Raw genomic sequence first — 25373 nt, forward strand, 5'->3', positions numbered from 1 at the left:
GTGTACGTTTGGCGTTTTTTGAACATGGATCGTGGGATGCGCATGACATATGTTTAGTTTGTTAATTAGGTTTACACTGTCCAGAAATTTCACCAGTGACTAATTAAAAATATATATAACTTGTTGAAATAAATTAATCAAACTGATGAAAATCAACCCATATTCCTCAATCCTCATTACTAGACGTACAACTTGGGTTGGGTATTATGTAATTTATGCAAAACGGCAACGGAAGCACTTCCGAGACCTTAAGGGGGTTTTCAACTTGCTATTTTAAGGATTTGGTAGGATTTTAATATTTTAAAAAATTTTGAAAGATTTAGAAGAGTTTTAAAAGATTTGATTATCTTTTAGAGTTTTTTTATTTAAAAATCAAATAAAATGAAATGTGATTTTTATGAGATTCTATTTGTAAACTTTGGGTGATTTTAAAATATTTTACCACACAAAAAAAGAAAAATTCTATGCCAAAATATTTGTGAAGCTGCAGCCAAAGCTTCAGGATCAATACATCAAAGGGAAACCAAAAGTGCATGTTTTAGAGCACTTTTACTAGGTCTAGGTTCAAATCTTGGATCCACAACTCCTTCAGCTCTTCTTGTTCCAACCATCATCTTTAGCCATTCAACAAGATTCACCTGCCAGCCAATACACAGACCGATTCATGAATATCCCCCTCTTAAAAACTTGAATCTGAAACGAGAGCAGCAGCAATCAAATTCGCTGGTGGTGGGATTGGAGCGGAGGAGTGGGAAAGAGCTAGAGGACGTGAAGAGGTGAGACTTGTTTCAGTTTTGATTTCCCAGAAAATACATTTTTTGTTTTTCTAAAATCCTTTAAAATTCTATCTCAAAGGGTATGATTTTGAGGGAAAGTATTTTCAACTAAAAAACAAACCAAGATCTCCTAGAATTATTCAAAGTAGTAGCTTTTAAAAAGTTGTGATATTTTGAATAACACTAGATTTCAAGTAAATTTTATGAATCTTGATTGAATAACAAAGGATTGTAAATTATTTTAAATGATTTTACATAAATCTAAGTTGAATAACAGAGGATTTTAAAATTTTTTTAAAGATCATCAATTAAATAACAAGTGATTTTAATAATACTCTACAATCTTCTAAAATACAAGTTTAATACCCCTCTAATTATGCGCTTCGAAACTGATCAAACAATACCCTAAACTGATCAGACGGTAACGGTAATGTAATTATACTTTCATTATTTCATTATTTTATATTATTTTGTTTTTAACTTAAAAATTTCACATATTTCTAAATTGGATTAAACCTATGAATCATGTCAAATTCTAATAGATCGGATCAAATCAAGCTGTAAGTTCTTTTACCTTTTTTTTTTGTTCTTTTATTTTGGTGACACACGAGAGGACACTCGTTCCAAGACTATTCTAAGTCATTGCTTTTTTAAAAGTTAGCTTAAAAATTTAAAATATTATTAACAGTATTTGAAAGGTTTATAGTGTTAGTGAAATTTTTTAGAGGTTTAAAGTGTTACTTAGTGACACTTTAAAAATTTAAAATGTAATTGTTCCTATAATAGAATGAGGAATATGTTGTTAATCAAATATATATATGAGTCTCCTCGTCTAAGAGTTCATCGGCAATTTTTACGTTATACCTTTCCTTTATGTCCTACTTTTAGAATTAAAAATTCTTTAAATACAGTAATTCGACGATTAGAATTATCAAACATCAAACAACAATAAAACTAAATTAAAAAAGGGTAAAGAAAAATGTCTAAGAGTCTAATGGTAGTTTGTTTCAACATCTTTTTGATGATATTCTCGTTGATTTCCGCAGGTAATGGACATAATACTTTAAACATCTCTCAAAACTTTAATATTTTGTATTTGGTGTATATTTTTACTTTATGAAACTTACAACCTTTACCATCTACTGCAAAGTTTTTTTTGTTTTTAAAGTATACATGCTTAATGTTAACAAAGTTTACGTATATATATATACAACATGCTTAATGCAAACAAATAAGATATTTAGTTTTTTGGTGTATAATTATATAATCTACAAACGTGTTTTGGCCAAAATTTTAGACTCTCTGTTTTTCCAAAACGACGTCGTTTTGAATCGCTGCGCACACGTGGAATCCACGTCATTTTGATTAAACGGAAGTGTAACAGAGTTAGACCATAAACACGTTTTTGTATGTTATAGCACAACATTTATACTTGGGGTATTGATTTCGAAGTTGGGATACGGAATTCAAATATTTAGAAACATAATGTATGTTTAGGCCAAATCAATAATTAAATGTATGAATTCAACACAGGGCTATTGTAGGGGTATGAAAAAAGCCGTTTTTCCGTCAATAAGATATGAATAGACTTGGTTATTGATAAATTAATTTTTATTTGATTAGGAAAAACAATGGGAAAAGTGCCAGATGCTTACAAAAGCTGTGCTGGAATCCGACACAACGAAGCGCCCCCAGGGATCTGTAACAAAAGAAACGGTAACGCACAGTGCAACTCCAGCTGCTACCATTACGCATATATAACGGGACGCTGTGTTAGGGCCAACCTCAAGGCCAAAGTCAGACATTGCAACTGTTTCCCTATCATCTGTCCACCCGGCAGTCCAGGAATCCCGCCGTCGTGATCCCGATATATAACACACGGAATAAATCTTCTTTCTATTTTTTAACCAATTAATACTGTAGTCTGTAATAACTAATAACGAGAATTACTGCACTCGGAAGTATAATAACAACAATATCTCAAACACGTAAAAAATTTAGACTAAATAAAAAAGGTGTTTTGTTCTATTTTGAAGTCGTTGTATGTCTAGTGGATTTTTATTTGAAAAAGAAGTTTATTCTCTTTTGAACTAGGAAAAAAGATGGCTAACTACATGAAGTATTGGAGAATGCATGGTCACACATGCCAAGTATAATATTGTATCTTCAACTACACAAAGTATATGTATTGCATGACCACATGCATGAACTATATGACGTTATGTAGTCAACACCATAGACATACAATCCGGTACACCGGTCGAATGATTCCGGCTAAGACCAACGTTGACTCCGGCGTTGACCAACATTGACCAAAACAAATTGTATTTTAATTTTTTTCTATGAAAAAAAAAAATAATAAATTACTATATTAAATTATTTATGAATTTTCATGATTAGAAAACATTCTATTCAATATCTAAATATCTTAGGTATCTCTAATGTATTTATTCTTATAATTAATTAATTTTTATTTTAAAAGCTAAAATAATAGTTAAATAAAAATAATTAATAATTATTTTCAAGATATTTATAGATTTTATCTTGATTTTAGGATATGTTTGCAAAAGGATATAGAATAAGAGGATTTTTGCAAATGCCCTTATATTATATATTGAAAATAATTATATATCATTATATTTTATCTATTAAAAGTAAATAGTGTTAATTTTTTGTTATTGTTTACATGTTATTAGGAGTATGTAAATTTTTTAATAACCAAAAAGTATCTAAAATTTTGTATACTCTTTACCATGCAAATTTTAAAGTAAAGAGTCATATACTCAAATCTTTTGCATATTATTTTCTAATGAAAATAGTTGAATTTGATTTTATTGATTCTTGTAGTATTTAAAATTTTAAATAATATGATGGTCAGAGATTTATATATATAAAATCATTAATAATTACATATGTTATATATATATATATATATATATATATATATTTCTTGAAAATAATTATTAATAATTTTATTTAACTATTAGTTTAGCTTCAAAAATAAAAGTAACTAATTATAAGAATGAATATATTAGCTTCAAAAATACAATTTTTTTGTCAATGTTGGTCAATGCCGGAGTCAATGTTGGTCTTCGCTGGAATTATTCGACCGGTGTACCGGATTGTATGTCTATGGTGTTGACCACATAACGTCATATAGTTCATGCATGTGGCCATGCAATACATATACTTCGTGTATTTGATGATACAATATTATATTTCGCATGTGTGACCATGCATTCTCTAATACTTCATGTAGCTAGCCATCTTTTTTCCTTTGAACTATTATGAAAACCCCAACTTAACATAACATTGATGTGAGAAAAGAACAATAATTGAGATCCTTATCAATCAATGTGTAAATCAAATGCATGATCCTTAAAAGTGAGAACCCAAAAATTCTTTGTATTCTTTGTAGTTATTCATTTCATAGCATACAACAAAAGTCAACAAACAAAGACAAAGGACAATACATTTTCTATCAATGTATAGATCGAGTCATCATCATCTATACTTCTATAGCCTGTTGTTACACACCCTCTTCCTTGCAAGGATCATCACAACTCATCCTTGCCACTATCACCCTCGACCTTCTCATCAGCTTTCTTGGTCGAGATCACCGGTTCAGGCGTCGCTGGTTTCTCAAGTTTAAATGGGATTGATGCATGCTTCTTCAGGAATTTGTACAGTTCCACTACTGTTCTGTCAACATCCACTGTGATCTGTTTTTTATTTTTTATTTTTTACCAAGCAACAATTATAACAACTTCAATGCTGAGTAAAAAAATACTAAAAAATTGCAGGTTTTATTTAAGAAACATAGTCTGATATGGTGAAAAAGGCTTTGCTAACCGGATCAAAGCTCTTGTTTCCACCGGGGAAGAACAGGATTGTTGGGAACCCATCAGCCTGAACAGAAAGAGATTCAGAAGAAAACAAAATCAGATCTCTGTGTCTTCTTCTATCACCAAAAAGCTTTTTCGTTAATTTGGCTCTTACTCACCTTTGCTCTAGGATGCTCATTGCTGGTACCATCCATCTTTGCTACAACTAACGAGTCAATGCCTTTTAAATACTTTCCAAGCTTATTGTAAATCGGCTCAAATGATTGGCAGTAGCCACACCAAGGAGCATATATCTATGACATAACTCACGCTTTTTAGGTATATATACGTATATATATATAACTAAGATTCTTAGTTATATATATGTCTAAGATATATGTAATCAAGGCTCTTACAATTTAAGAGATTATTACCTCGAGAAGAACATCCTTTGACTCATCAAGAACAATCTCATCAAAATTATTTCCCACAATGATCTTAACATCACCATCATTCTGCGTTTCATTTAGAAGCAAGTGAATCAGTATTATTGTTGTGTTTCATTTAGACACTAGTGGATCAGTATTGTATGGGGGATGTTAGGTGTGTGTTAAAATATTTCAGACGCCTTACATTTTCAGGTAGTGGATCTGACTTGTAGAAAGGCTTCAGTTTGTCTGCTAAGAAGTCTTCCGCAAGTGTCTATTTTAAAAAAACAAAGTAATTGCTTTAAGATAAACGAACAACAGGTCCTACAACCATAGAATTTCATGCACCCAAAAAAACAAAAAAAAACAAAAAAAACAAAAGAATGTTGGGCCTACCTTAATGTTCTTAACTGTCAATTCACCGTCCAGAATAAATTTCCTCATATCTTCATTTCCAGTGTATACAAGAACCTGCATACGCAAGGAAAAATTTGGATACTTAAACCTTGTAGTTGCAATGCCCCATAATGCAAAATTTGGTTTGTGGTATCACTTGCATAACCAGAAACAACAAAACCGATTCACAGATATTTCACACCAACTACTTTACCTTGGGGGCAGTGCCGGTAACACCAAAAAATCCAGAAACTGCTTCTCCATAATCCTCATTGTCCATTTGCACATAAACAAAAACAAACTGCAGACAAAAGAGAGGATTGGCTTTTTGACTCAAGTTATCATCCACCTCTCCTTTTGGTATATATCAATCGCCACTTATAATTATTGCAAGAGGTGATTTTATTTTGTTTATAATTGTTCCAGAAAGAGAGCAAAAATAAATGACCACAGAAATTTTTTAAGATAAAAATTACCTTTCCCTTGAACGACTTAGCCACCTCCCTCAGAGTGGGAAGGTACTTCTCAGATTCATTTGCCTTGGCAAAAAGAATGAGCTGACAAAGGTTTTTAAAAAGGCCATCTCATTAGTTAATCGCAATAATAAAGGAAAACTTTAAAGAGACAGACGGTCTTTACTTGGTTTTTCACTGAGTTTTCGAAGATCAGTGATGCACCTTCCCTAGTGAAGTTGATCACCAACGGGACTTTGTTAGCGGACACAAACTCTGCAATAGCCGTTTTAGTGAAATTTCCATCTGCCAAAAGGAAGTTGATGAGACAGACATAGAGGAAATCTAAGTAGCACAAAAAAGAAAAAAAGTATTTGAGGAGTCTTACCAAAACGGGCAAGTTTCTCATCCTCCTTTTTCAGTAAAACTAAGGCAGGACGCTTGACTTGGGTTTCTATATCAAACAGCTTTGCAATATCAGGGCTTGCAGTTTGGTAAAAACTGAGATCCTCTTCCAGTCTGGATGCAGCCGCAAGCTCCTCACTCTCTGACCCCTGAGCAATAGAAAAGGATATATCTATATATAAGTAAAATATTTCACACTTGTCAATCCAGCATCTCAAAACTCTCTGTCACACAATGTAAAAACGCACTAGACAGGAAGATAATAGTAACTGTTCAATATACTGAAAGGGAAATCACTTGTATCTTTTAACATACTAAAAGTAAAGACCATAGCGCTAAACTAATAGTTCTGTTTCTTTTCCCTTGTGGTTTTCTTAGGTATAGAAGTCCCATGATGGTAAACAACTTGGTTGAGCACATGTTTTGCAAACTCAGAGGAAGTTAAAAAAAGGAAAGATAAAATCCAAGAAGGAAAGCACGAAACACCTTGGATTTTAAAGGATACATACCACCAAGGAGTTGAGAAAACCAAGAACAACTTTAGGTTCAGCGGATAAAACACGCTCAGCCTCCTCTTTTGTAGTGATGTTGTGGATGCTAGGACTTGCCTTCTTCTTCAGCCAAGTCACAATTCCATCTCTGCAAAATCAGGACGGTCAAAATGCATATCCACCACAAAAAAAAAAAAAAAAAATCTTATTGAAATTGACCTACGAGAAAATACATCCAAGAAGATCACATGACCCTCTCTCTATTGCACTATTATTTTCATAATTAACCATTCTTCCCAGGTTCATCGAAAGAAACAATCTCTACTAATAGAGAGACTTACTTAGTCCTTTCGCCTTCGTAGGTCTTGCGCATAACTCCGTCGACGAACAAGAAAACGGTGGGGAAGCCCTGAATCTCGTACTTCTGAGCCAAATCCCCTTCCTCAGTGGCGTCGATCTTAGCGAGCGCAGCAACGCCTTTCAACTCCGTCGCCGCGGCGGCGTACTCGGGGGCCAAAGCCTGACAAGCGCCACACCACGGAGCGTAAAACTCCACCATGGCGAAGCTATTGTTGCGGACGAACTCCGTGAAATTGTCCTTGGTCAAAACAGCGACGTCCTTCTCGTCGACAGCAGTTGGCAACGGCTCCTCTTCCCCCTCGTAGCCTCCGTGATGATACTCGCCTCCTCCTCCTCCTCCTTGCTCCTCGAGATCATCGTAATTCTCGAAGTCGCGGTACTGATCATCGTGTTCCTCGTGGACGATGTGGCTTTGTTGTTGTTCCTTTGACTCCTCGGCGGCGAGGAAAGCCAATTCTTCGTCGAGATCTGAGACACTGGACGCACGCGAGTTAACGAGAAGAAGGAAAGAGATTAAGAGAAGGAGAGAGATACGGCTTGTAGATGACGACGCCATTGTCGTTGTTGCTAGCAAGTACCGATCAAATGTTGGATATGGGATTTTAATTTTTTTTTGGGGGGGGTGTTTTTATAATTTCTTTCTTCAGAAGGAAAAAAAATAAAAAGATTGTAGTCAAAGAAGAAGATGGACTGGACTGTAAATAAGAAAGTCACGTGGATGAATCGAATGAAAGAGTGACACGTGGCAACTGTGAGTTATCGTTGACTTTATGGATCCCGTTTTAGATCTAGTCTAGAGGCGAGGGACGTGCGTGGTAGTGTCTAGGATTCAATCCTCGAGTCGGAGGAGGACTGGAGGAGTCGTGCGTAATGCAACAAGAATTTGTATTTTAATGTTGTGTGATCATTTTTATATTTGTGGTTTAGCATATTAACACATTATGTTCTTTGATTTTTATTTTATTTTTTTAATATAATGACTAGATTAAGATCCGTGCTAGTGCAACGATTTGAAATTCAGTTTATTTATATTGTATTTTTTATATAAAACTAGATGAAGACCTGTCCAATATGCGGGTTTAAAGTTTTATAAATTATATTAAAATTTGTTGTACGTTATTTATAAATTTTATTTTTTGTTATAATACACTGATTTATATCTATTTACAAATCTTTTATGTATGTTATTACTAAAAGTGTGTTTTTTACACCTAAATATACTCTATGTTACAAATATATATTTTATCACCATCTCGAAAATGTCTATATGAACACATTAAACCAACTATTTTACTTTCACTTCTGCATAGTTTTTTAACTACTAAAATTATTGGCTCAAAAAATATATTACATAATATACTAATCAGTGTTGTATCATCACAATAATGTATCACCACCATGGAGAAAACCTCTGCTCTGCCCTCATCCCTTATGCAGAAAATCTTGCGTCTAACCTTCTCTACCATGGAGAGAACTTTGGCTCCGCCTTCCTCCCTTTAGGAGATAACCTTGCGTACAACCTCCTCCACCTTCCTTCCTTGGGGAGATAACTTTGTGTCCAACCTTCTCCAGCATAGAGAGAACCTTGGATGCCCTTCTCCTGTGTGGAGAGAACATGTTCACGTCTTCTTGTTCATGTGTTTTATATTCACGTTCATGTTTCATGTTCACAATTATATTTGCAAAAAAAAAAGGGTTTATGACCAACCAATCAACAAACTCAAATATTTTAGGGGAAAATTGGAAATAAAGGATCACTAAAAATTTTTTGTCCATGTACACATTTTTACCTAAAATACCCATACAAATTAATAAACCTAAATTTAACAAGTTGTAAAATATGAAATATAGAAGAATAAGTAGATATACAATAACAGAGGTTATATAATTTTTTACAAAAAATAAAAAAAAATGTATAAGTTACTTTTTTATGGATAAAATTTGATATAAAAATTTTAGAAATCATCTTCTACTGTTCTGAAAAAAAACGGATTTTGTATTCTAATATTTTGTAGCCACCCACAAGTAATCTCTCCTCGAGATTGCTTTGTACCACATCCCGAGGTACCAGCGACCACCACCATCACCATTTTTAGAGGCGAGTTTAAAGAAACCAATTTCGAAAACTTTATTAGGAGAGACGATTGTTCGGTTGCTCGAGGGTGAAAGCCAGTCATTATTTGTTAACCTATGGTCGTCGAAGATGGATGAAACAAAAGGAAGGACAATTAAAAAAGAAAAGAAAATAACAAAGGTGTCGAAAGAATGCGGGAAACGACTCTTCATCATCAATTCATCATCTCTCCCCACTTTTTTTCTCTTTCTTTCTCCTTCTTTTTTCTTTCTAAAGCTTTATAATATTTTTGATATTCATTACTACTAGTTATCTTTAAATATAAGTGATGATCAATGCAAAACCCCAATTATGATATATGGACTTCCTCAGTCCTCACATGCAACTGCAATTATGATATGATGCATCTCATGAACAATCTTTCTCCAACGTACGTCATATGTTATGTTTGGGCCTTTGGGGTACGTGTGATAATTTTTCAATCCTAGTTATTGCTAAATTTCAATTTCATTTATTGCTAACGCCTAAACTTATCGACACTTTTTCTTTCTTTCTTTCTCCTTTTTTTTTTCTTTTCTTATTTAGCTTTATAATACATTATTTTATAAGTGGTAGTGTGGTACTAGAACTTGTACCCACGAATTTTAGTTTAAAATATTTTTTATTAATATATATTCTTGAATTCAAATATATTTATTCAAACTTTTGAGTATAAATCTATATAAACACTAAATTTATTTTACGAAGGAAGTGACATACAACATATATATTGTTGAGGATAATGTTTCTTTGTTAAAAATTTTAAGAATAAAAATCATTGAATATAAATATAATTAGTCATTTGAAGTTTAAAAGATAAATCCATATAAAAGCCATATTTATTTTACTAATCTATACTCCCTCCGTTTCATATTAAGTGTCAGTTTAGGCTAGAAATTTTGTTCCAAAATAAATGTCACTTTGTATTTCCAATGTAGATGTTTGGTAAATTTTCCAATTTTATTCCTATTAATTTAATGTATTAACCAATAGAAAAAATTGTAGAATATATTATTAAAGGGTAAAATAGAAAATTTAATGATTTTCTTAATATGTGTGAGAAATTCTAAAATGACACTTAATATGAAACAGAAGGAGTATATAATATATATTGTCTAGTGTCGCAATAATGTTTTCTGGCAAATCAACAATATATCAGGTAGTAACAAAAAATGACTTAAGAACCTCTTTAGAATAGTCCATTCCATATTCATATCCCATGAAAACATTTTTTTAAAATTTATAACGTCGAATGTCGATCGTTGACCTAATTATAGAAATCATTTAAATATATCGATATTCCACATTAAATGCAAGTATACAAAGTTTCATGATCATTTTTAGTGCTACGTCGCTACAACGGAGTTGTCCAAGTGCATCACCTACCATAATAGAATCTCCGACTAAGTCAAGAATGCTTAAATGGTGAAACAACTAAACCCGATAAAGAATATTCGTTCACTAATCCAAGTTACATATTTGTCTAAAACCCTCATATGTTATTTTCATATGTTAATTTTGTGATGCAATCTCAGCTTCGTCTTCTCAAAAAAATATGGTATACTTTAATATGTTGTTTCTGCCAATGTTTTTGGTTAAAAGCATTTGATAAAATTGATAAAATCTCAAACCTGTTATATATATATATATATATATATATATATATATATATATATATATATCATGTTATAGAATTGTAGCTTCGGTTGATAATATGCATTCTGAGATATGTTATACAAATCACATGTTACTTTTTTGTAACGGCTTACATATCATTTTTCTATATTTTGTGACCATTGATTTTGTGTTTTTTAGAAAAATTATTTTTTACGATTATTTTTTATAGTTTTCCCAAAAAAATGTGATCCTTACAATGTCTTCGCTTTAGATCAAAACTTTTAAGTTGAGTTGAGTAATTAATCTTTTATTTTTCCTTAAGTGAAACTTCAATAAGTAATGAATGAAAAGGGTATCCCAAAAAGGATATTTCTAAATAATTCTCTTTTTTAAAACATCATTTCTTGAACATAGCGAATATATGTGGAAGGTTAGATGGTGTTTGTAATCAGCTTCGCTTTGTCCGAATAAAAGGTTTTTTGATTTTTGTTCGATTCGTAAGTATCCGGATATTCTTTGAAAATTAAATATATAAATAAAAAATATTTTTTAAAAATAAAAAAAATAATCCAAAATAGTAATATACTATACACAAAATTATATATTTTTCTTTAATTATTTTAAATGATTACTTTAATGATTAGAAAATTATAAAACACATATAAAATAGTAAAATTATAATTTATATATGTAATGAATAATATACATATACATATGTATACCGGAACAAAGTGTACTATTTGGGATTTGGTCTTCATTTGCGAGTATCAATTTTCAGTATTTGATTTTACTTCGTGAAATTACGGATGTCCGGATTTTACAAATCGAATTAAAGAACGGATCAAACTCTGTTTCAAATCGAATAGAATTAAATCATGGATCAAAGCAAATCTAAAAATACTTTGCCCACCCCTAAAATTGTTATGTTTGGGTACACCGTACGTTTATTGCTAAAGTACATTTATTGCTAAAGTTATCGACATATGAACTGCAGCTTCATTTATGATATATTGATACTATGTTGCTGATAGAAGAAAGTACGCAAACTTTATTACTATCACTTTCCGATACACCGTTATAACAGAACGAGTCACCGGCACATCACCGATTCATCAACTCAGTTCAAAGCAACACATACGTCACTCTTTCTAACAAACAATGCATAAAAGATCTAAAACAGAATGAATCAAAACTATATACAATTGATATTTTTCTTCTGCACGTGCTTCTTCAAGTCGCACGTGTTGTCTCCTCACTCTTCTTCCTTCTTGTATATACGAAATGGGGCTTATCAATAGCCCCCCTTCGAAACGAAGCTTGTCCTCAAGCGCTACATCTGGAAATTGTCTCTGTACTTCCTTCGCGTTCTCCCAAGTGTTTTCATGATCCGGAAGACCCTTCCAATGCACCAACACTTCCAACACACCATCATCATTGTACCGAGTTTCTAACAAGCTTTCCGGTTCGATGATCAACTCGCTATCTTCATTAAACATATCAGGCAATGGAATAACTTGCTTCTGTTCTCCCAACACTCGTTTAATCTGAGAAACATGAAACACCGGGTAGATTTTAGATCCGTCAGGTAATTTCAAGCGGTACGCTGCTTTACCAATACGCTCCATAACTTCAAACGGCCCAAAATATTTTGCTGCCAACTTCTGACACGCTCGTTTAGCCACCGACTGCTGCCTATATGGCCGTAACTTCAAGAAAACCCAACTACCAACTTCATGTTCTACATCCCGTCGATGTTTATCTGCATTGTTCTTCATAAGTTGTTGAGCATACGATCTCTCTCTTTCATCATTGTCTCTAACTCCAACACTTTAGTTGAGTGTTCTTCAAAACGCATGATAGCTGGAGGATCACGACCGTATAACACTCTAAAAGGGGTCGTCTTCAGAGAAGTATGATAAGAAGTGTTATACCATAGTTCAGCCCAAGGTAAGAACTGTTGCCAAGTCTTCGGATGTGCAGATGCAAAGCATCGAAGATAAGTTTCAAGGCATCGGTTGAGTACCTCAGTCTGACCGTCAGTTTGAGGGTGGAAAGCGGTGCTATACTTCAATTTGGTACCAGCCAGCTTAAAACACTCTTTCCAAAATGCACTCAGGAATGTATTGCCTCGATCTGAAATTATTGAGGCTGGATATCCATGTAACTTGACCACCTCAGCTATGAAAATTCGCGCAACGTCATATGCAGTGAATGGATGCTTGAGACCTATGAAATGGCCATATTTACTAAGGCGGTCCACTATCACCAATATGACATTCTTCCCATGAGATGTTGGTAATCCTTCAACAAAGTCCATCGTAATATCTTCCCAAACTTGTCGTGGTACTGGTAACGGTTGTAGCAACCCTGCTGGAGAGAGGGTAGAGTACTTGTGTCTCTGACATATATCGCATTCTGCTACAAAACGCTGTACATCTTTCAGCATACCCTCCCAATGAAACGACTGTTGTATACGCTTGACTGTTTTCAGAACTCCTGAGTGGCCTCCCATCACACTATTATGATATTCCTCCATAATCAACTGAATATACTTTGATGACTTAGGGATAACAAGCCTGTTCTTGCGCCACAATCTCCCATCTCTAACCGACAACTTCTTCTGTGAACATTGGCCTTGTAAACATGATTGAATTAAGGCCTGTAGCTGCGTATCCTTCTCTATTTCTTCATAAATGTCATGTACTTGTAAGACAGTAGGGACCGTGAATGCCATTAGTACATGGGACTGTAAAGTTCCTTCCGCCTGAACCATTCGTGATAACCCATCAGCAGCTTTGTTCTCTACGCCTGGTTTGTATATCATCTCAAAGTCGTAATTCAGCAGTTTAACCAACCATTTATGATAGTCCATTGTTGCCTCTCGCTGATCTAAAAGGAACTTAAGGCTCTTCTGATCTGTATGGACCATAAAGTGTCTACCAAAAAGATAATGTTTCCACTTTTGTATAGACAGTACAATCGCCATTAACTCGCGTTCGTAAACCGGCTTGAGCTGTTCTTTGGCTGACAACCCATGGCTAAAGTAAGCAATCGGTTGCTTCTTCTGCATCAATACAGCTCCTAACCCGAAGCCTGATGCATCTGCTTCCACTACAAATACTTCCTCGAAATCTGGGAGGGACAAGACCGGAGCAGTAGACATGGCTTTCTTCAACTGATCAAACGCCATTTGTGTGTCTAAAGTCCACTCAAAACTGTCTTTTCTCAATAGATCAGTTAGCGGTCTTGCCAAAACACCATATCCCTTAATAAATCTTCTATAATAGCCAGTAAGACCCAAAAATCCTCTTAACTCCTTCACTGATTTAGGTGTAGGCCATTGTGTCATAGCTAGTGTCTTTGCTGGATCAGTTGACACTCCTTTGTTTGAAATGATGTGTCCCAGATATTCTACTTGCGGTTGACCAAATAAGCACTTCTTTCTGTTGGCAAACAGTTGATTAGCTTCTAAAATTCTCATAACAACCAACAAGTGTTCCAGATGCTCCTTCAAACTGGTACTGTACACCAAAATATCATCAAAGAAGACCAGTATAAACTTCCGTAGGTAAGGTCGAAACAAGGTGTTCATTAACGCTTGAAAAGTGGCTGGGGCGTTTGTTAAACCAAACGGCATTACCAAGAACTCATAATGGCCGTCATGTGTTCTGAAAGCTGTTTTTGGTACGTCGGTCTCCTTCATCCTTATTTGGTGGTACCCTGCTCGCATATCCAATTTGGAGAATATCACTGCACCATTAAGCTCATCCAGCAACTGATCTATCATTGGAATAGGGAACTTGTCAGGAACAGTTACACGGTTCAATGCTCTATAGTCTACACAAAACCTCCAACTATTATCCTTCTTCTTCACTAGTAATACTGGGCTCGAGAAAGGACTTTGACTTGGCCTTATTATCCCAGACTCCAACATCTCCTTAACCATCTTCTCCATGATTTCCTTTTGTGCGTGAGGGTATCGATACGGTCTTACGCTGATTGCATTGTTTCCCGCCAACAAGTTAATCCAATGCTCATTACCACGTATTGGTGGTAAGTCAGTAGGGATCTCAAACACTTTGTCAAACTTGGCTAATACTGACTGAATTTGAACATCTGTAGGTTGTGCTACCAACTGAGTCGACTGTTGACTACACAGCTCCATCTGTACGCCTTTCTTACTAAAAGTAACTCCACTAGATAGTGATTTGAGAGACCTCTTAGACAAGTAGAGATCAGGTTCACCCTTCAACATAACCATCTGACCCTTATGTAAGAATGACATTTCGTTCTTTTCCCAGTTCACACGACAATCTCCCAAGGTGCGTAACCAATACACTCCTAATATGATGTCAATCGGTCCAAGTTCTAACACCACAAAGTCTGTTGTGAATTCCAGATTTTGTGCTGAAAAAGTAACTTGTTCACACACTCCAATGCCCTGAACTGTAATGCCTGATCCTAATAGGACTGACAAATTTGGATCCTCTCTGCACTTAAGTTTCAACTTCTTCACCGCTTCTGGGGAAATAAAATTGTGTGTGGCTCCACTGTCCAGCATGATTATCACTCCTGACTTTCCCACTGATCCTCGTACTTTGGTAGTATTTGTAGAGGGTAAACCCCTGAACGAGTTGAATGATAACGACATGCATTCTCCCACTGGTTCTGTTATTTCTGGCTGTTCATCATTCCCCTCCAATAACTCTACCTCATACCCATTAAACACCGTTAAAATTCTGAGTTCTTTGTTAGGACACTTATGTTCTGTAGACCATGGCCCGTCGCACTTGAAACAAATGCCTTTCTTCCTCTTCTCATCTAATTCCTCCTTGGTGTTATGCTTTCGTGGCCGTTGATCCCCTCTAACAACTCGCTTTTCATTTGCATAACTAGCGTCTGTTGTTATAGCTTTCATCTTCCATGTATTATTGTGTTGATAGTTGTTGGTGTGAGAAACCCCCAGTGGATCCTTATTTTCTTTATTAGATAACATCAACTCCTTCTGTACTACTCTGCGTATGATGCTCGTTTCCATTGCCCTGGCTTTTGCGATCATCTCTGGTAAGTCTCTCGGTTTTTGCATATGCACCAACTCTTGCATCTCCAAGGTTAATCCATTTAAAAAAATTCCTTCTAACTTCTGATCATCTAACCCCGTAACTTGAGATGATAAATCCTCAATACGTTGGACATAGTCTGTGATGAAACCTGTCTGCTTGATGCAAAATAGGCTCTGGCTTGGACCTCGCAACTTCAAATTACCAAAGCGTAGTAACAAACTTTTTTTAAACTGGTCCCAATTTGCAAAATCTCTTCTGTTCATCTCCCAATTATACCAACTCAGAGCTTCCCCGCGTAAACTCACTGCTACTAGCGCCAATTTCTCAGCCTCAGAGTAACCACCAGTTCTAAAAAATCTCTCCACGTTGCAATCCAACCATAGGTCCCTTCACCGTCAAACACAGCCATCTCTACATTTCGGAGAAGATTTTCTCTAATCCCAGGCCTAATATCACTATGGCAAGGTTCCAAGATAGAGCGTGGTACCTGATTGGTATGATCTTGCGATTCCGACGTCGTAACTTGACTCGTGCCACCAATCTCGTGAACCGTAGCTTTCCCAGGGAGGTTGCTTATCAGAAAGTCCAATCGCTGCTTAATCTCCGCGAATTGTTGATCATGCGTATCGATTCTTGAATCCAATCGCGACTCCGCACGACGAACCATCGACGCCATATCAGCCAATCTCTTATAACACTCCATCGCCGACGCTTCCACTTGCTCCGCCGTCGCGGATTCCTTAATCGGTGTTAACGATTTCTCCATTCCCATTTCAATTTCGCCAAACTTCGCGATAGCTCCGATCTAGATCACAAACGCACCAATTGATAGAAGAAAGTACGCAAACTTTATTACTATCACTTTCCGATACACCGTTGTAACAGAACGAGTCACCGGCACATCACCGATTCATCAACTCAGTTCAAAGCAACACATACGTCACTCTTTCTAACAAACAATGCATAAAAGATCTAAAACAGAATGAATGAAAACTATATACAATTGATCTTTTTCTTCTGCACGTGCTTCTTCAAGTCGCACGTGTTGTCTCCTCACTCTTCTTCCTTCTTGTATATACGAAATGGGGCTTATCAGTTGCATATATTTTTTCCATCTAAAAACTACTATGAGAAACGACTTTACGTTGGAAGCGGCAATTTCTAACATGCCACATTCAGCTAGATCAGGTTCATGTATAAGTATTGTATTAAGAAAACCTTTTCTCTTTTTTTGTATTAAGAAAATCCTTTATCAAAATTCAAAAAAAAAAAAAAAACATACCACACCCATCTTTGACTTGACTCTTGAGAAACCCAACACTCTCATTAAGAATTAGATAGCGATTCTTACCAAAAAAAAAAAAAAAATTAGATAGCGATTTCCTAAAGCTATTTTCAATCGACTTTTGACGACTGATAAGTGATAACGAGTATAAACAACTACGAGTTTATTATAGTAGTTTTTTTTTTTTTTTTGTCGTCAAGTTTATAGTAGTTGTTTATGTTGACCATTGGTTCTTTTAATTATCCCTCAATATGTGTTTGGTTTTTTTTCAAAATAATGTGTATTTTTCTTTAAAAAAATTATAATATAAACAACAATATACATTTATAAAATGTTGTGTATTATCTCTTGTACTTTGGATGTTTTTTACTTTATTTTAAATGAGTCCATCGTATGATCTGAAAGTTGAACGTGCGTATCTTTCGTGAATTTCATATCTAGAAGAGTCATCTATCACCATAAGTCATATACCCATGCTTTTGGAAATGACAGTAGTTGTATGTTGACCATTTGCATAACTAGGGTCTGTTGTTATAGCTTTCATCTTCCATGTATTATTGTGTTGATAGTTGTTGGTGTGAGAAACCCCCAGTGGATCCTTATTTTCTTTATTAGATAACATCAACTCCTTCTGTACTACTCTGCGTATGATGCTCGTTTCCATTGCCCTGGCTTCTGCGATCATCTCTGGTAAGTCTCTCGGTTTTTGCATATGCACCAACTCTTGCATCTCCAAGGTTAATCCATTTAAAAAAATTCCTTCTAACTTCTGATAATCTAACCCCGTAACTTGAGATGATAAATCCTCAATACGTTGGACATAGTCTGCGATGATACCTGTCTGCTTGATGCAAAATAGGCTCTGGCTTGGACCTCGCAACTTCAAATTACCAAAGCGTAGTAACAAACTTTTTTTAAACTGGTCCCAATTTGCAAAATCTCTTCTGTTCATCTCCCAATTATACCAACTCAGAGCTTCCCCGCGTAAACTCACTGCTACTAGCGCCAATTTCTCAGCCTCAGAGTAACCACCAGTTCTAAAAAATCTCTCCACGGTTGCAATCCAACCATAGGTCCCTTCACCGTCAAACACAGCCATCTCTACATTTCGGAGAAGATTTTCTCTAATCCCAGGCCTAATATCACTATGGCAAGGTTCCAAGATAGAGCGTGGTACCTGATTGGTATGATCTTGCGATTCCGACGTCGTAACTTGACTCGTGCCACCAATCTCGTGAACCGTAGCTTTCCCAGGGAGGTTGCTTATCAGAAAGTCCAATCGCTGCTTAATCTCCGCGAATTGTTGATCATGCGTATCGATTCTTGAATCCAATCGCGACTCCGCACGACGAACCATCGACGCCATATCAGCCAATCTCTTATAACACTCCATCGCCGACGCTTCCACTTGCTCCGCCGTCGCGGATTCCTTAATCGGTGTTAACGATTTCTCCATTCCCATTTCAATTTCGCCAAACTTCGCGATAGCTCCGATTTAGATCACAAACGCACCAATTGATAGAAGAAAGTACGCAAACTTTATTACTATCACTTTCCGATACACCGTTGTAACAGAACGAGTCACCGGCACATCACCGATTCATCAACTCAGTTCAAAGCAACACATACGTCACTCTTTCTAACAAACAATGCATAAAAGATCTAAAACAGAATGAATCAAAACTATATACAATTGATCTTTTTCTTCTGCACGTGCTTCTTCAAGTCGCACGTGTTGTCTCCTCACTCTTCTTCCTTCTTGTATATACGAAATGGGGCTTATCAGTTGCATATATTTTTTCCATCTAAAAACTACTATGAGAAACGACTTTACGTTGGAAGCGGCAATTTCTAACATGCCACATTCAGCTAGATCAGGTTCATGTATAAGTATTGTATTAAGAAAACCTTTTCTCTTTTTTTGTATTAAGAAAATCCTTTATCAAAATTCAAAAAAAAAAAAAAAACATACCACACCCATCTTTGACTTGACTCTTGAGAAACCCAACACTCTCATTAAGAATTAGATAGCGATTCTTACCAAAAAAAAAAAAAAAAATTAGATAGCGATTTCCTAAAGCTATTTTCAATCGACTTTTGACGACTGATAAGTGATAACGAGTATAAACAACTACGAGTTTATTATAGTAGTTTTTTTTTTTTTTTTTTGTCGTCAAGTTTATAGTAGTTGTTTATGTTGAGCATTGGTTCTTTTAATTATCCCTCAATATGTGTTTGGTTTTTTTTCAAAATAATGTGTATTTTTCTTTAAAAAAATTATAATATAAACAACAATATACATTTATAAAATGTTGTGTATTATCTCTTGTACTTTGGATGTTTTTTACTTTATTTTAAATGAGTCCATCGTATGATCTGAAAGTTGAACGTGCGTATCTTTCGTGAATTTCATATCTAGAAGAGTCATCTATCACCATAAGTCATATACCCATGCTTTTGGAAATGACAGTAGTTATAGCTCTCTCTCATATTGCAAATTTTCAGCCTCATAAGACCAGCTAGCGTTTGTTTGTGGTGGACTAAGTTTGTGATAGTCAGGCGGCCTCTCGTGGTGGCAACCAATCTCTTTCCGTCTCTTCGTCTCTTTCCATTCTTCTTCTCGTGGTGGCAACCAACCAATAAACTTGTATGTCAACTACACATATTAAAAGGGTCGACGAGAGCACTGTGAATAACAAGTTATGATTTGGCAAGATCATGTGAAGAGCACTAAAAAGCCTTCAACGGGAACTCTTCTTCAATACCTCTCTCCATTATCGCTTTCTGTTCCAACAACAAAATATTATCGCATTTTTGAGTGATTTCTTTTATCTTTGATCCACTCAAAAGACAGTTGGACAAAACTGGACTAAACCTATGCTTTTAACTAAGGGTAATCAACGAAACAAGCTTTACCTGGATTACTTCAGTGATCATCCCAGGTCCTTCTTTAAACTTTTTCTCCTTCCACTGAATCTCCTCAGGTTTGTTACAAGCCAATGCTTCCAATGAACCAACTGGTACTTTAATCGTTCCTACATGCTGCAAAATCCTCAGACTACCTGAATCCAAAAGAGTTCTTGGGATGTTAAAATATACAAACACCACACAACATATAAAAAAAGTGTGTTGGGCCAAAACGTGTGTATGCGAGAAAATACAAAACAGATTTTTGGATATGAAAACATCTACTTGTAATGAAGGCTTCTTCCCAAAGCTCACGGTCAGACCACGAGGGTGCTCTCTCGCGGTATGGAATCCCCTTGCTTAAACACACTCTGTCAAGAAAAGCATTGGTCAGGCCATAAACAGAGACTACTCTAATCAACACACTCTTTAGAAAATTTCTTACTCGATGACAAGGTCTCTTATAACTCCTGGAAGCACACCATCAGTTATAGGTGCGGTCTGCACTTCAAACTCGCTCAAACTCCCGCCGTAGAGATTCTCAGATGACTTCTTCACCTAGAATGAGATCCAACCGTAAATCATGCAGTGGCAAACAAACAAAAACAAATTCAAACATCTAAAATGCACGTAGAAGGTTCTTGTTTTCACAATTGTGATACTCATTTAAACAGAGACAAATAAACATCATATAATCACATTGGTGCTTGAACGAAAATATCAAGGGGAACAAAATTTGTTAGTACCCTGCGGCAGACTACGAAGAAGTTGGTGACGCAGCCCTCAAGCAAATGATCACCATCGTTTGACAAAAGAAGTTCAGTGGTCGAAAGAGGTCTAAACTTCTCCAGAGGCTTCCTCAGCCTGCCTAAATCACAAATCACATACCGAAATTACGAAAGAAGAAACAACAACAACAACAACAACAACAACAACAACAAAATTCAAAGTAATCCAACACAAGCTAAAAAGGAAAAAAAATCAAGAATCGTGTTAAAAATGAGCAACAAGCACACAATACCTAACCCAGTCTGAGTATTTAGCAGCAGCAACATCTCGACCACGACCAACCAAAGCCAAACTCGCCGCGTTTTCTCCAACACCTGAAGAGTATGCACCAATATGCAACGAAACATGGAGTAAATCCAGAACCTTTCTCTCCTCATCATCATCTTCTAACCTATTCAATTTCTCCACATTACCACTGACAAGAACAGTTACTGCTAATTCTTCTCCTCCATAACTACTTCTTCCACTTTCATTGACCACAACAGACTTCAGGGCCTCGCTCATCGAACCATTGACTAGATCGTAAATACTCGAATAAGGAACTGGTTGATGATGATGATGATGATTCATCCAAATCCGCGGTGATGAGGCGGAGGAGGCCCCAGAAGAACTGAACAAAAGATCGGGCTTTGAATTCAAAAGGATACGAATCGAGTTAGAGAGTCTCTTCATATGTCTCTCCCAGAACAATAAACTAGTTCCATTGTTAATCGTTCTCGTCGTTGTATAAGCACCTGTAAATAATATTTCTCAAAAAAAAAAAAAAAAATTGAAACTTTCACAGTCTATGTAGTTTTGATTGCGTACCCGTGTGCGATTCAAGGAAGGTGGTGACTGGGGGAGCTTCCAAAACGACACCGTTATGGTAGAGAAATCTGCAATTCGACATATTTTGCTTTGCTTCTCTCCTCTTCCTTGTGCTCTGGGGAAAGAGAAGGTTTTTTTTTTTTTGTAAATAAGGAAAGACTTCTAAACGACGCCGTTTAGTATATGAATTAGGGTTTAAGCTTTTTTTTTCCGATCTCTCTGATTCTCAAAGTCTTCTCTTTTCTCTGCTGACGATCCTAGTTTAGAGAACCCAAAAAGAAAGATGAGATCTTTATTGGTTTTTAGAAAAATCTCTTCACGGCTTCGTCTTCGTTGCTTGATAAACACTAAACCCTTTTGTTCACTGTCTCAGTTTCCCAAAGAATCTGAGAATCCAAGTCAAGAAGAGCAGAGACTAGTTTACGGATCCACTCCAGTTATCACCGAAGCGAGTCTTTCTCCTGCTAAGCTTGAACTGAAGGACGATGCATCTGTAATCGAAGTTCTTCTCAATCGCAGGAACGACCCAGAATCTGCTCTTCAGTTCTACAATTGGGCTAGACCATGGCGTGGAAGCTTTGAAGATGGTGACCTCTTCTGGCTACTCATTCATATTCTGGTTAGTTCTCCTGATACCTACGGACGCGCAAGCGATTTGCTCATACGGTACGTTTCCACGAGCAATCCAACTCCAATGCCAAGTGTTTCGTTCACTAGTTTGGTGGATTCCGCGAAATTATTTGGCTTTGAAGTCAATTCACGAGCTTTTAATTACTTGTTGAATGCTTATTCCGAGAAGAGGCGAACGGATTATGCGGTTGATATACTCAATCAGATGTTAGAACTAGGTGTGATTCCATTTGTTCCATATGTGAATAGGACCTTGAGTGCTTTAGTTCAAAGGAATTCGATAGCTGAAGCTAAGGAACTCTATAGTAGAATGGTTGCCGTTGGTGTTGACGGTGATAATTGCACAACGCAGTTGTTAATGCGAGCTAGTTTGAGAGAAGAGAAGCCTGAGGAAGCTTTGGAGGCTTTTAGTAGAGCTATCGAGAGAGGAGCAGAACCGGATGATTTACTGTATAGTCTTGCTGTTCAGGCTTGTTGCAAGACGCTCAATTTGGATATGGCTAAGAGTTTATTGAGGGAGATGAAGGAGAAAACGTTGTGTGTCCCTTCGCAGCAAACGTATACTTCTGTGATTGTGGCTTCCGTGAAGCAAGGTAACATGAAGGAGGCAGTTAGAATTAAGGATGAGATGGTGAGTGATGGGATACCGATGAATGTAGTTGCTGCAACGAGTCTGATCACGGGGTACTGCAAGATCAATGACTCGTGTAGTGCTTTGGAATTGTTTCATCAGATGGAAAAGGAAGGCCCCTCTCCAAACATGGTTACGTTTTCGGTTCTGATAGAGTGGTGTAGTAAGAACGGGGAAATGGAAAAGGCGGTTGAGTTTTACAAGAAAATGGAAGGTCTAGGTCTTACTCCTTCTGTCTTTCATGTCCACGCGATAATCCATGGGTGTTTGAAAGGCCAGAAAGAGGAAGAGGCACTGAAACTCTTTGACGAGTCTTTTGAAACCGGTCTTGCAAATGTGTTCATATGTAACAGTATATTATCTTGGTTATGCAAGCAAGGTAAGATAGACAAAGCCACAGAGTTATTGAGGAAGATGGAAACTAGAGGTCTTGAACCAGATGTAGTTTCTTACAATAACGTGATGCTTGCCCATTGCAGAAAAAAAGACATGGACTTGGCTCGTACTGTTTTTTCAAATATGCTGGAAAAGGGTCTAAAGCCGAATAACTACACGTATTCCATTCTGATTGATGGATGTTTCAAGAATCATGATGAAGAGAACGCTTTGGAAATCATCAATCAAATGACTTCTTCCAGTAATGAAGTCAACGGGGTCGTATGCCAAACAATTATCAGTGGTTTGTGCAAAGTTGGTCAGACATCCAAAGCAAGAGAAGTGTTGGCAAATATGATCGAAGAAAAACGGTTTTGTGTTAGTTGCATGAGTTACAACAGCATTATAGATGGATTAATCAAAGAGGGTGAAATGGATTCTGCGGTTGCAGCTTACAAGGAGATGTGTGGCAATGGTGTTTCTCCAGACGTCGTTACTTATACCATCTTGATGAATGGGTTATGCAAAAATAACAGAATGGATCAAGCATTGGAAATGAGAGACGAAATGAAGAACAAAGGTGTTAAACTCGATATCACAGCTTATGGTGCTCTTATCGATGGGTTCTGCAAAAAGAGTAACATGGAAGGCGCATCTGCTCTTTTCTCTGAACTCACTGAAGAAGGATTGAGACCAAGCCAACCTGTTTACAACAGCTTGATATCTGGATATCGTAACCTGGGGAACATGGCAGCTGCGCTTGATTTGTACAAGAAAATGTTGAAAGACGGTGTACGATGTGATCTTAGTACATATACAACACTGATTGATGGATTGTTGAAAGAAGGAGATTTGATCCTCGCCTCTGATTTGTACACAGAAATGCAGGCGGTGGGTATTGTCCCTGATGAAATCATGTACACAGTCATTGTAAACGGTCTTAGCAAGAAGGGACAGTTTGTGAAAGTGGTTAAGATGTTTGAGGAGATGAAGAAGAATAATGTGACTCCAAATGTTCTTATCTACAACACGGTGATTGCAGGACACTATAGAGAAGGAAATCTCGATGAGGCTTTTAAACTTCACGATGAGATGCTTGACAAGGGTATTCTACCCGATGGTGCTACATTTGATATTCTAGTTAGTGGGCAAGTCGGAAAATTTCAACCTACGCGTGCAGCAAGTTTGTAGTCTGGCGAAACCGTGCCACGTTATTGACTGATGAGTTAGAGTTAGCTTTGGCTTTCCGTGAGACCCGTTAGTCTGACAACTTAAGGTGTGCACTATTTCAATCTGCACGGTTTTAGTATGGATGTTATTCATGAAAGAGGGAGACTTTTAAACACTTAATGTAAAGAAACTAAGAAGAGCCTTCTGTTTTTGTCAGTTTTATAAAATACTGACGTATTCTTTCTTATACTGAGCATCTTTATTTCGTCATGTAAACGAGGTTGCAGTTTTTTGAAGGTCTTATGAAGCATATCTAATGTTGGCGAGTGATGAACCAGTGCACTGACTTGAGTCTTTTATCAAACTCTTCATATGATTCTCCTAGCATATTGTCTGCTCGAGTAAGGCTGCTCGATGTGAACTGGAACAGGAAAACGCGTAGCCTTCTTCCAGATTCAAAACCCAGAAAGGATCAACCTGCAACTGACACAAGTATAGGAGGAGATGAGTGAGAATAAAGACAATGCTAAGCCTGCGAGGTGTTAGTTATCTAAACCGTTTAAGTTACAAGATTCGGATAGTCTTTCTATTTGTCTGTCTCTCTCTAGCCTGCTTCTGAGATCAGCTTTAAAAATGGTTTTGGGGTTTTCAATTTATAGCTTGGTGATTTAGTCCCCTATAAGATTGACCTTGTGGTTCTGGAACTAAATTGCTCTATTTTTGAGCAAACCATAGCAGATTAAATTAATATCAAAAGCTTGCTTGTACGTGTATTGCGAACTAAGTTATAATACGAAATAGCTAGTCACGATATTTTTTTTGAATAAAGTTCACCTTGTCAAGAAAAACAACAT

The 25373-nt window shown here is 36.3% G+C and overlaps 3 protein-coding genes and 1 long non-coding RNA gene across 9 annotated transcripts; 2 read left to right on the top strand and 2 right to left on the bottom strand.

Moving 5' to 3' along the window:
- The first annotated feature begins 1706 nt into the window (after positions 1–1706).
- LOC147939013 (uncharacterized) lies at positions 1707–2811 on the top strand. The gene is made up of 2 exons (XR_015567043.1): positions 1707–1822; positions 2400–2811. It is a non-coding gene; the product is annotated as an uncharacterized LOC147939013 (long non-coding RNA).
- A 1320-nt stretch (positions 2812–4131) lies between these two features.
- On the bottom strand, positions 4132–8117 carry LOC104712107 (protein disulfide isomerase-like 1-3). Its single transcript, XM_010428926.3, has 12 exons — positions 7114–8117; positions 6791–6920; positions 6265–6430; positions 6064–6182; positions 5901–5981; positions 5639–5725; positions 5425–5499; positions 5234–5302; positions 5035–5115; positions 4780–4914; positions 4629–4685; positions 4132–4498 (listed from the first exon to the last, which is right to left on the bottom strand). The coding sequence occupies exons 1-12, from the start codon at positions 7686–7688 to the stop codon at positions 4334–4336; spliced, it is 1740 nt and encodes a 579-aa protein (XP_010427228.1). The 5' UTR covers positions 7689–8117; the 3' UTR covers positions 4132–4333.
- An 11465-nt stretch (positions 8118–19582) lies between these two features.
- On the bottom strand, positions 19583–21851 carry LOC104712109 (uncharacterized). 5 transcript variants are annotated; one of them, XR_015566893.1, is made up of 8 exons: positions 21714–21845; positions 21139–21640; positions 20864–20981; positions 20563–20675; positions 20403–20488; positions 20127–20268; positions 19976–19994; positions 19583–19866 (listed from the first exon to the last, which is right to left on the bottom strand). XR_015566893.1 is itself a non-coding variant. In XM_087467114.1 (8 exons), exons 2-8 carry the CDS (start codon positions 21287–21289, stop codon positions 19766–19768), a joined length of 738 nt encoding a protein of 245 aa, XP_087323240.1. In that variant the 5' UTR covers positions 21290–21640; positions 21714–21851; the 3' UTR covers positions 19583–19765. The 5 variants fall into 5 exon arrangements, 3 of the variants coding, with proteins under 3 accessions (XP_087323240.1, XP_010427235.1, XP_087323239.1); XR_015566894.1 differs by having other exon boundaries at positions 20864–20985; XM_087467114.1 differs by having other exon boundaries at positions 20127–20272; positions 20864–20985; positions 21714–21851.
- Positions 21852–21903: 52 nt separating this feature from the next.
- Positions 21904–25347, top strand: LOC104712108 (pentatricopeptide repeat-containing protein At3g54980, mitochondrial). Of its 2 annotated transcripts, none has more exons than XM_087467111.1 (2): positions 21904–24625; positions 24807–25347. In XM_087467111.1, the coding sequence occupies exon 1, from the start codon at positions 21997–21999 to the stop codon at positions 24538–24540; it is 2544 nt and encodes an 847-aa protein (XP_087323237.1). In that variant the 5' UTR covers positions 21904–21996; the 3' UTR covers positions 24541–24625; positions 24807–25347. The 2 variants fall into 2 exon arrangements, with proteins under 2 accessions (XP_087323237.1, XP_087323238.1); XM_087467112.1 differs by having other exon boundaries at positions 21926–24625; positions 24817–25347.
- The last annotated feature ends 26 nt before the right edge of the window (positions 25348–25373 follow it).

The sequence above is a fragment of the Camelina sativa genome, chromosome 9 (genome assembly GCF_030686135.1).
Source record: "Camelina sativa cultivar CO46 ecotype springtype chromosome 9, ASM3068613v1".
NCBI lineage: Eukaryota > Viridiplantae > Streptophyta > Magnoliopsida > Brassicales > Brassicaceae > Camelina > Camelina sativa.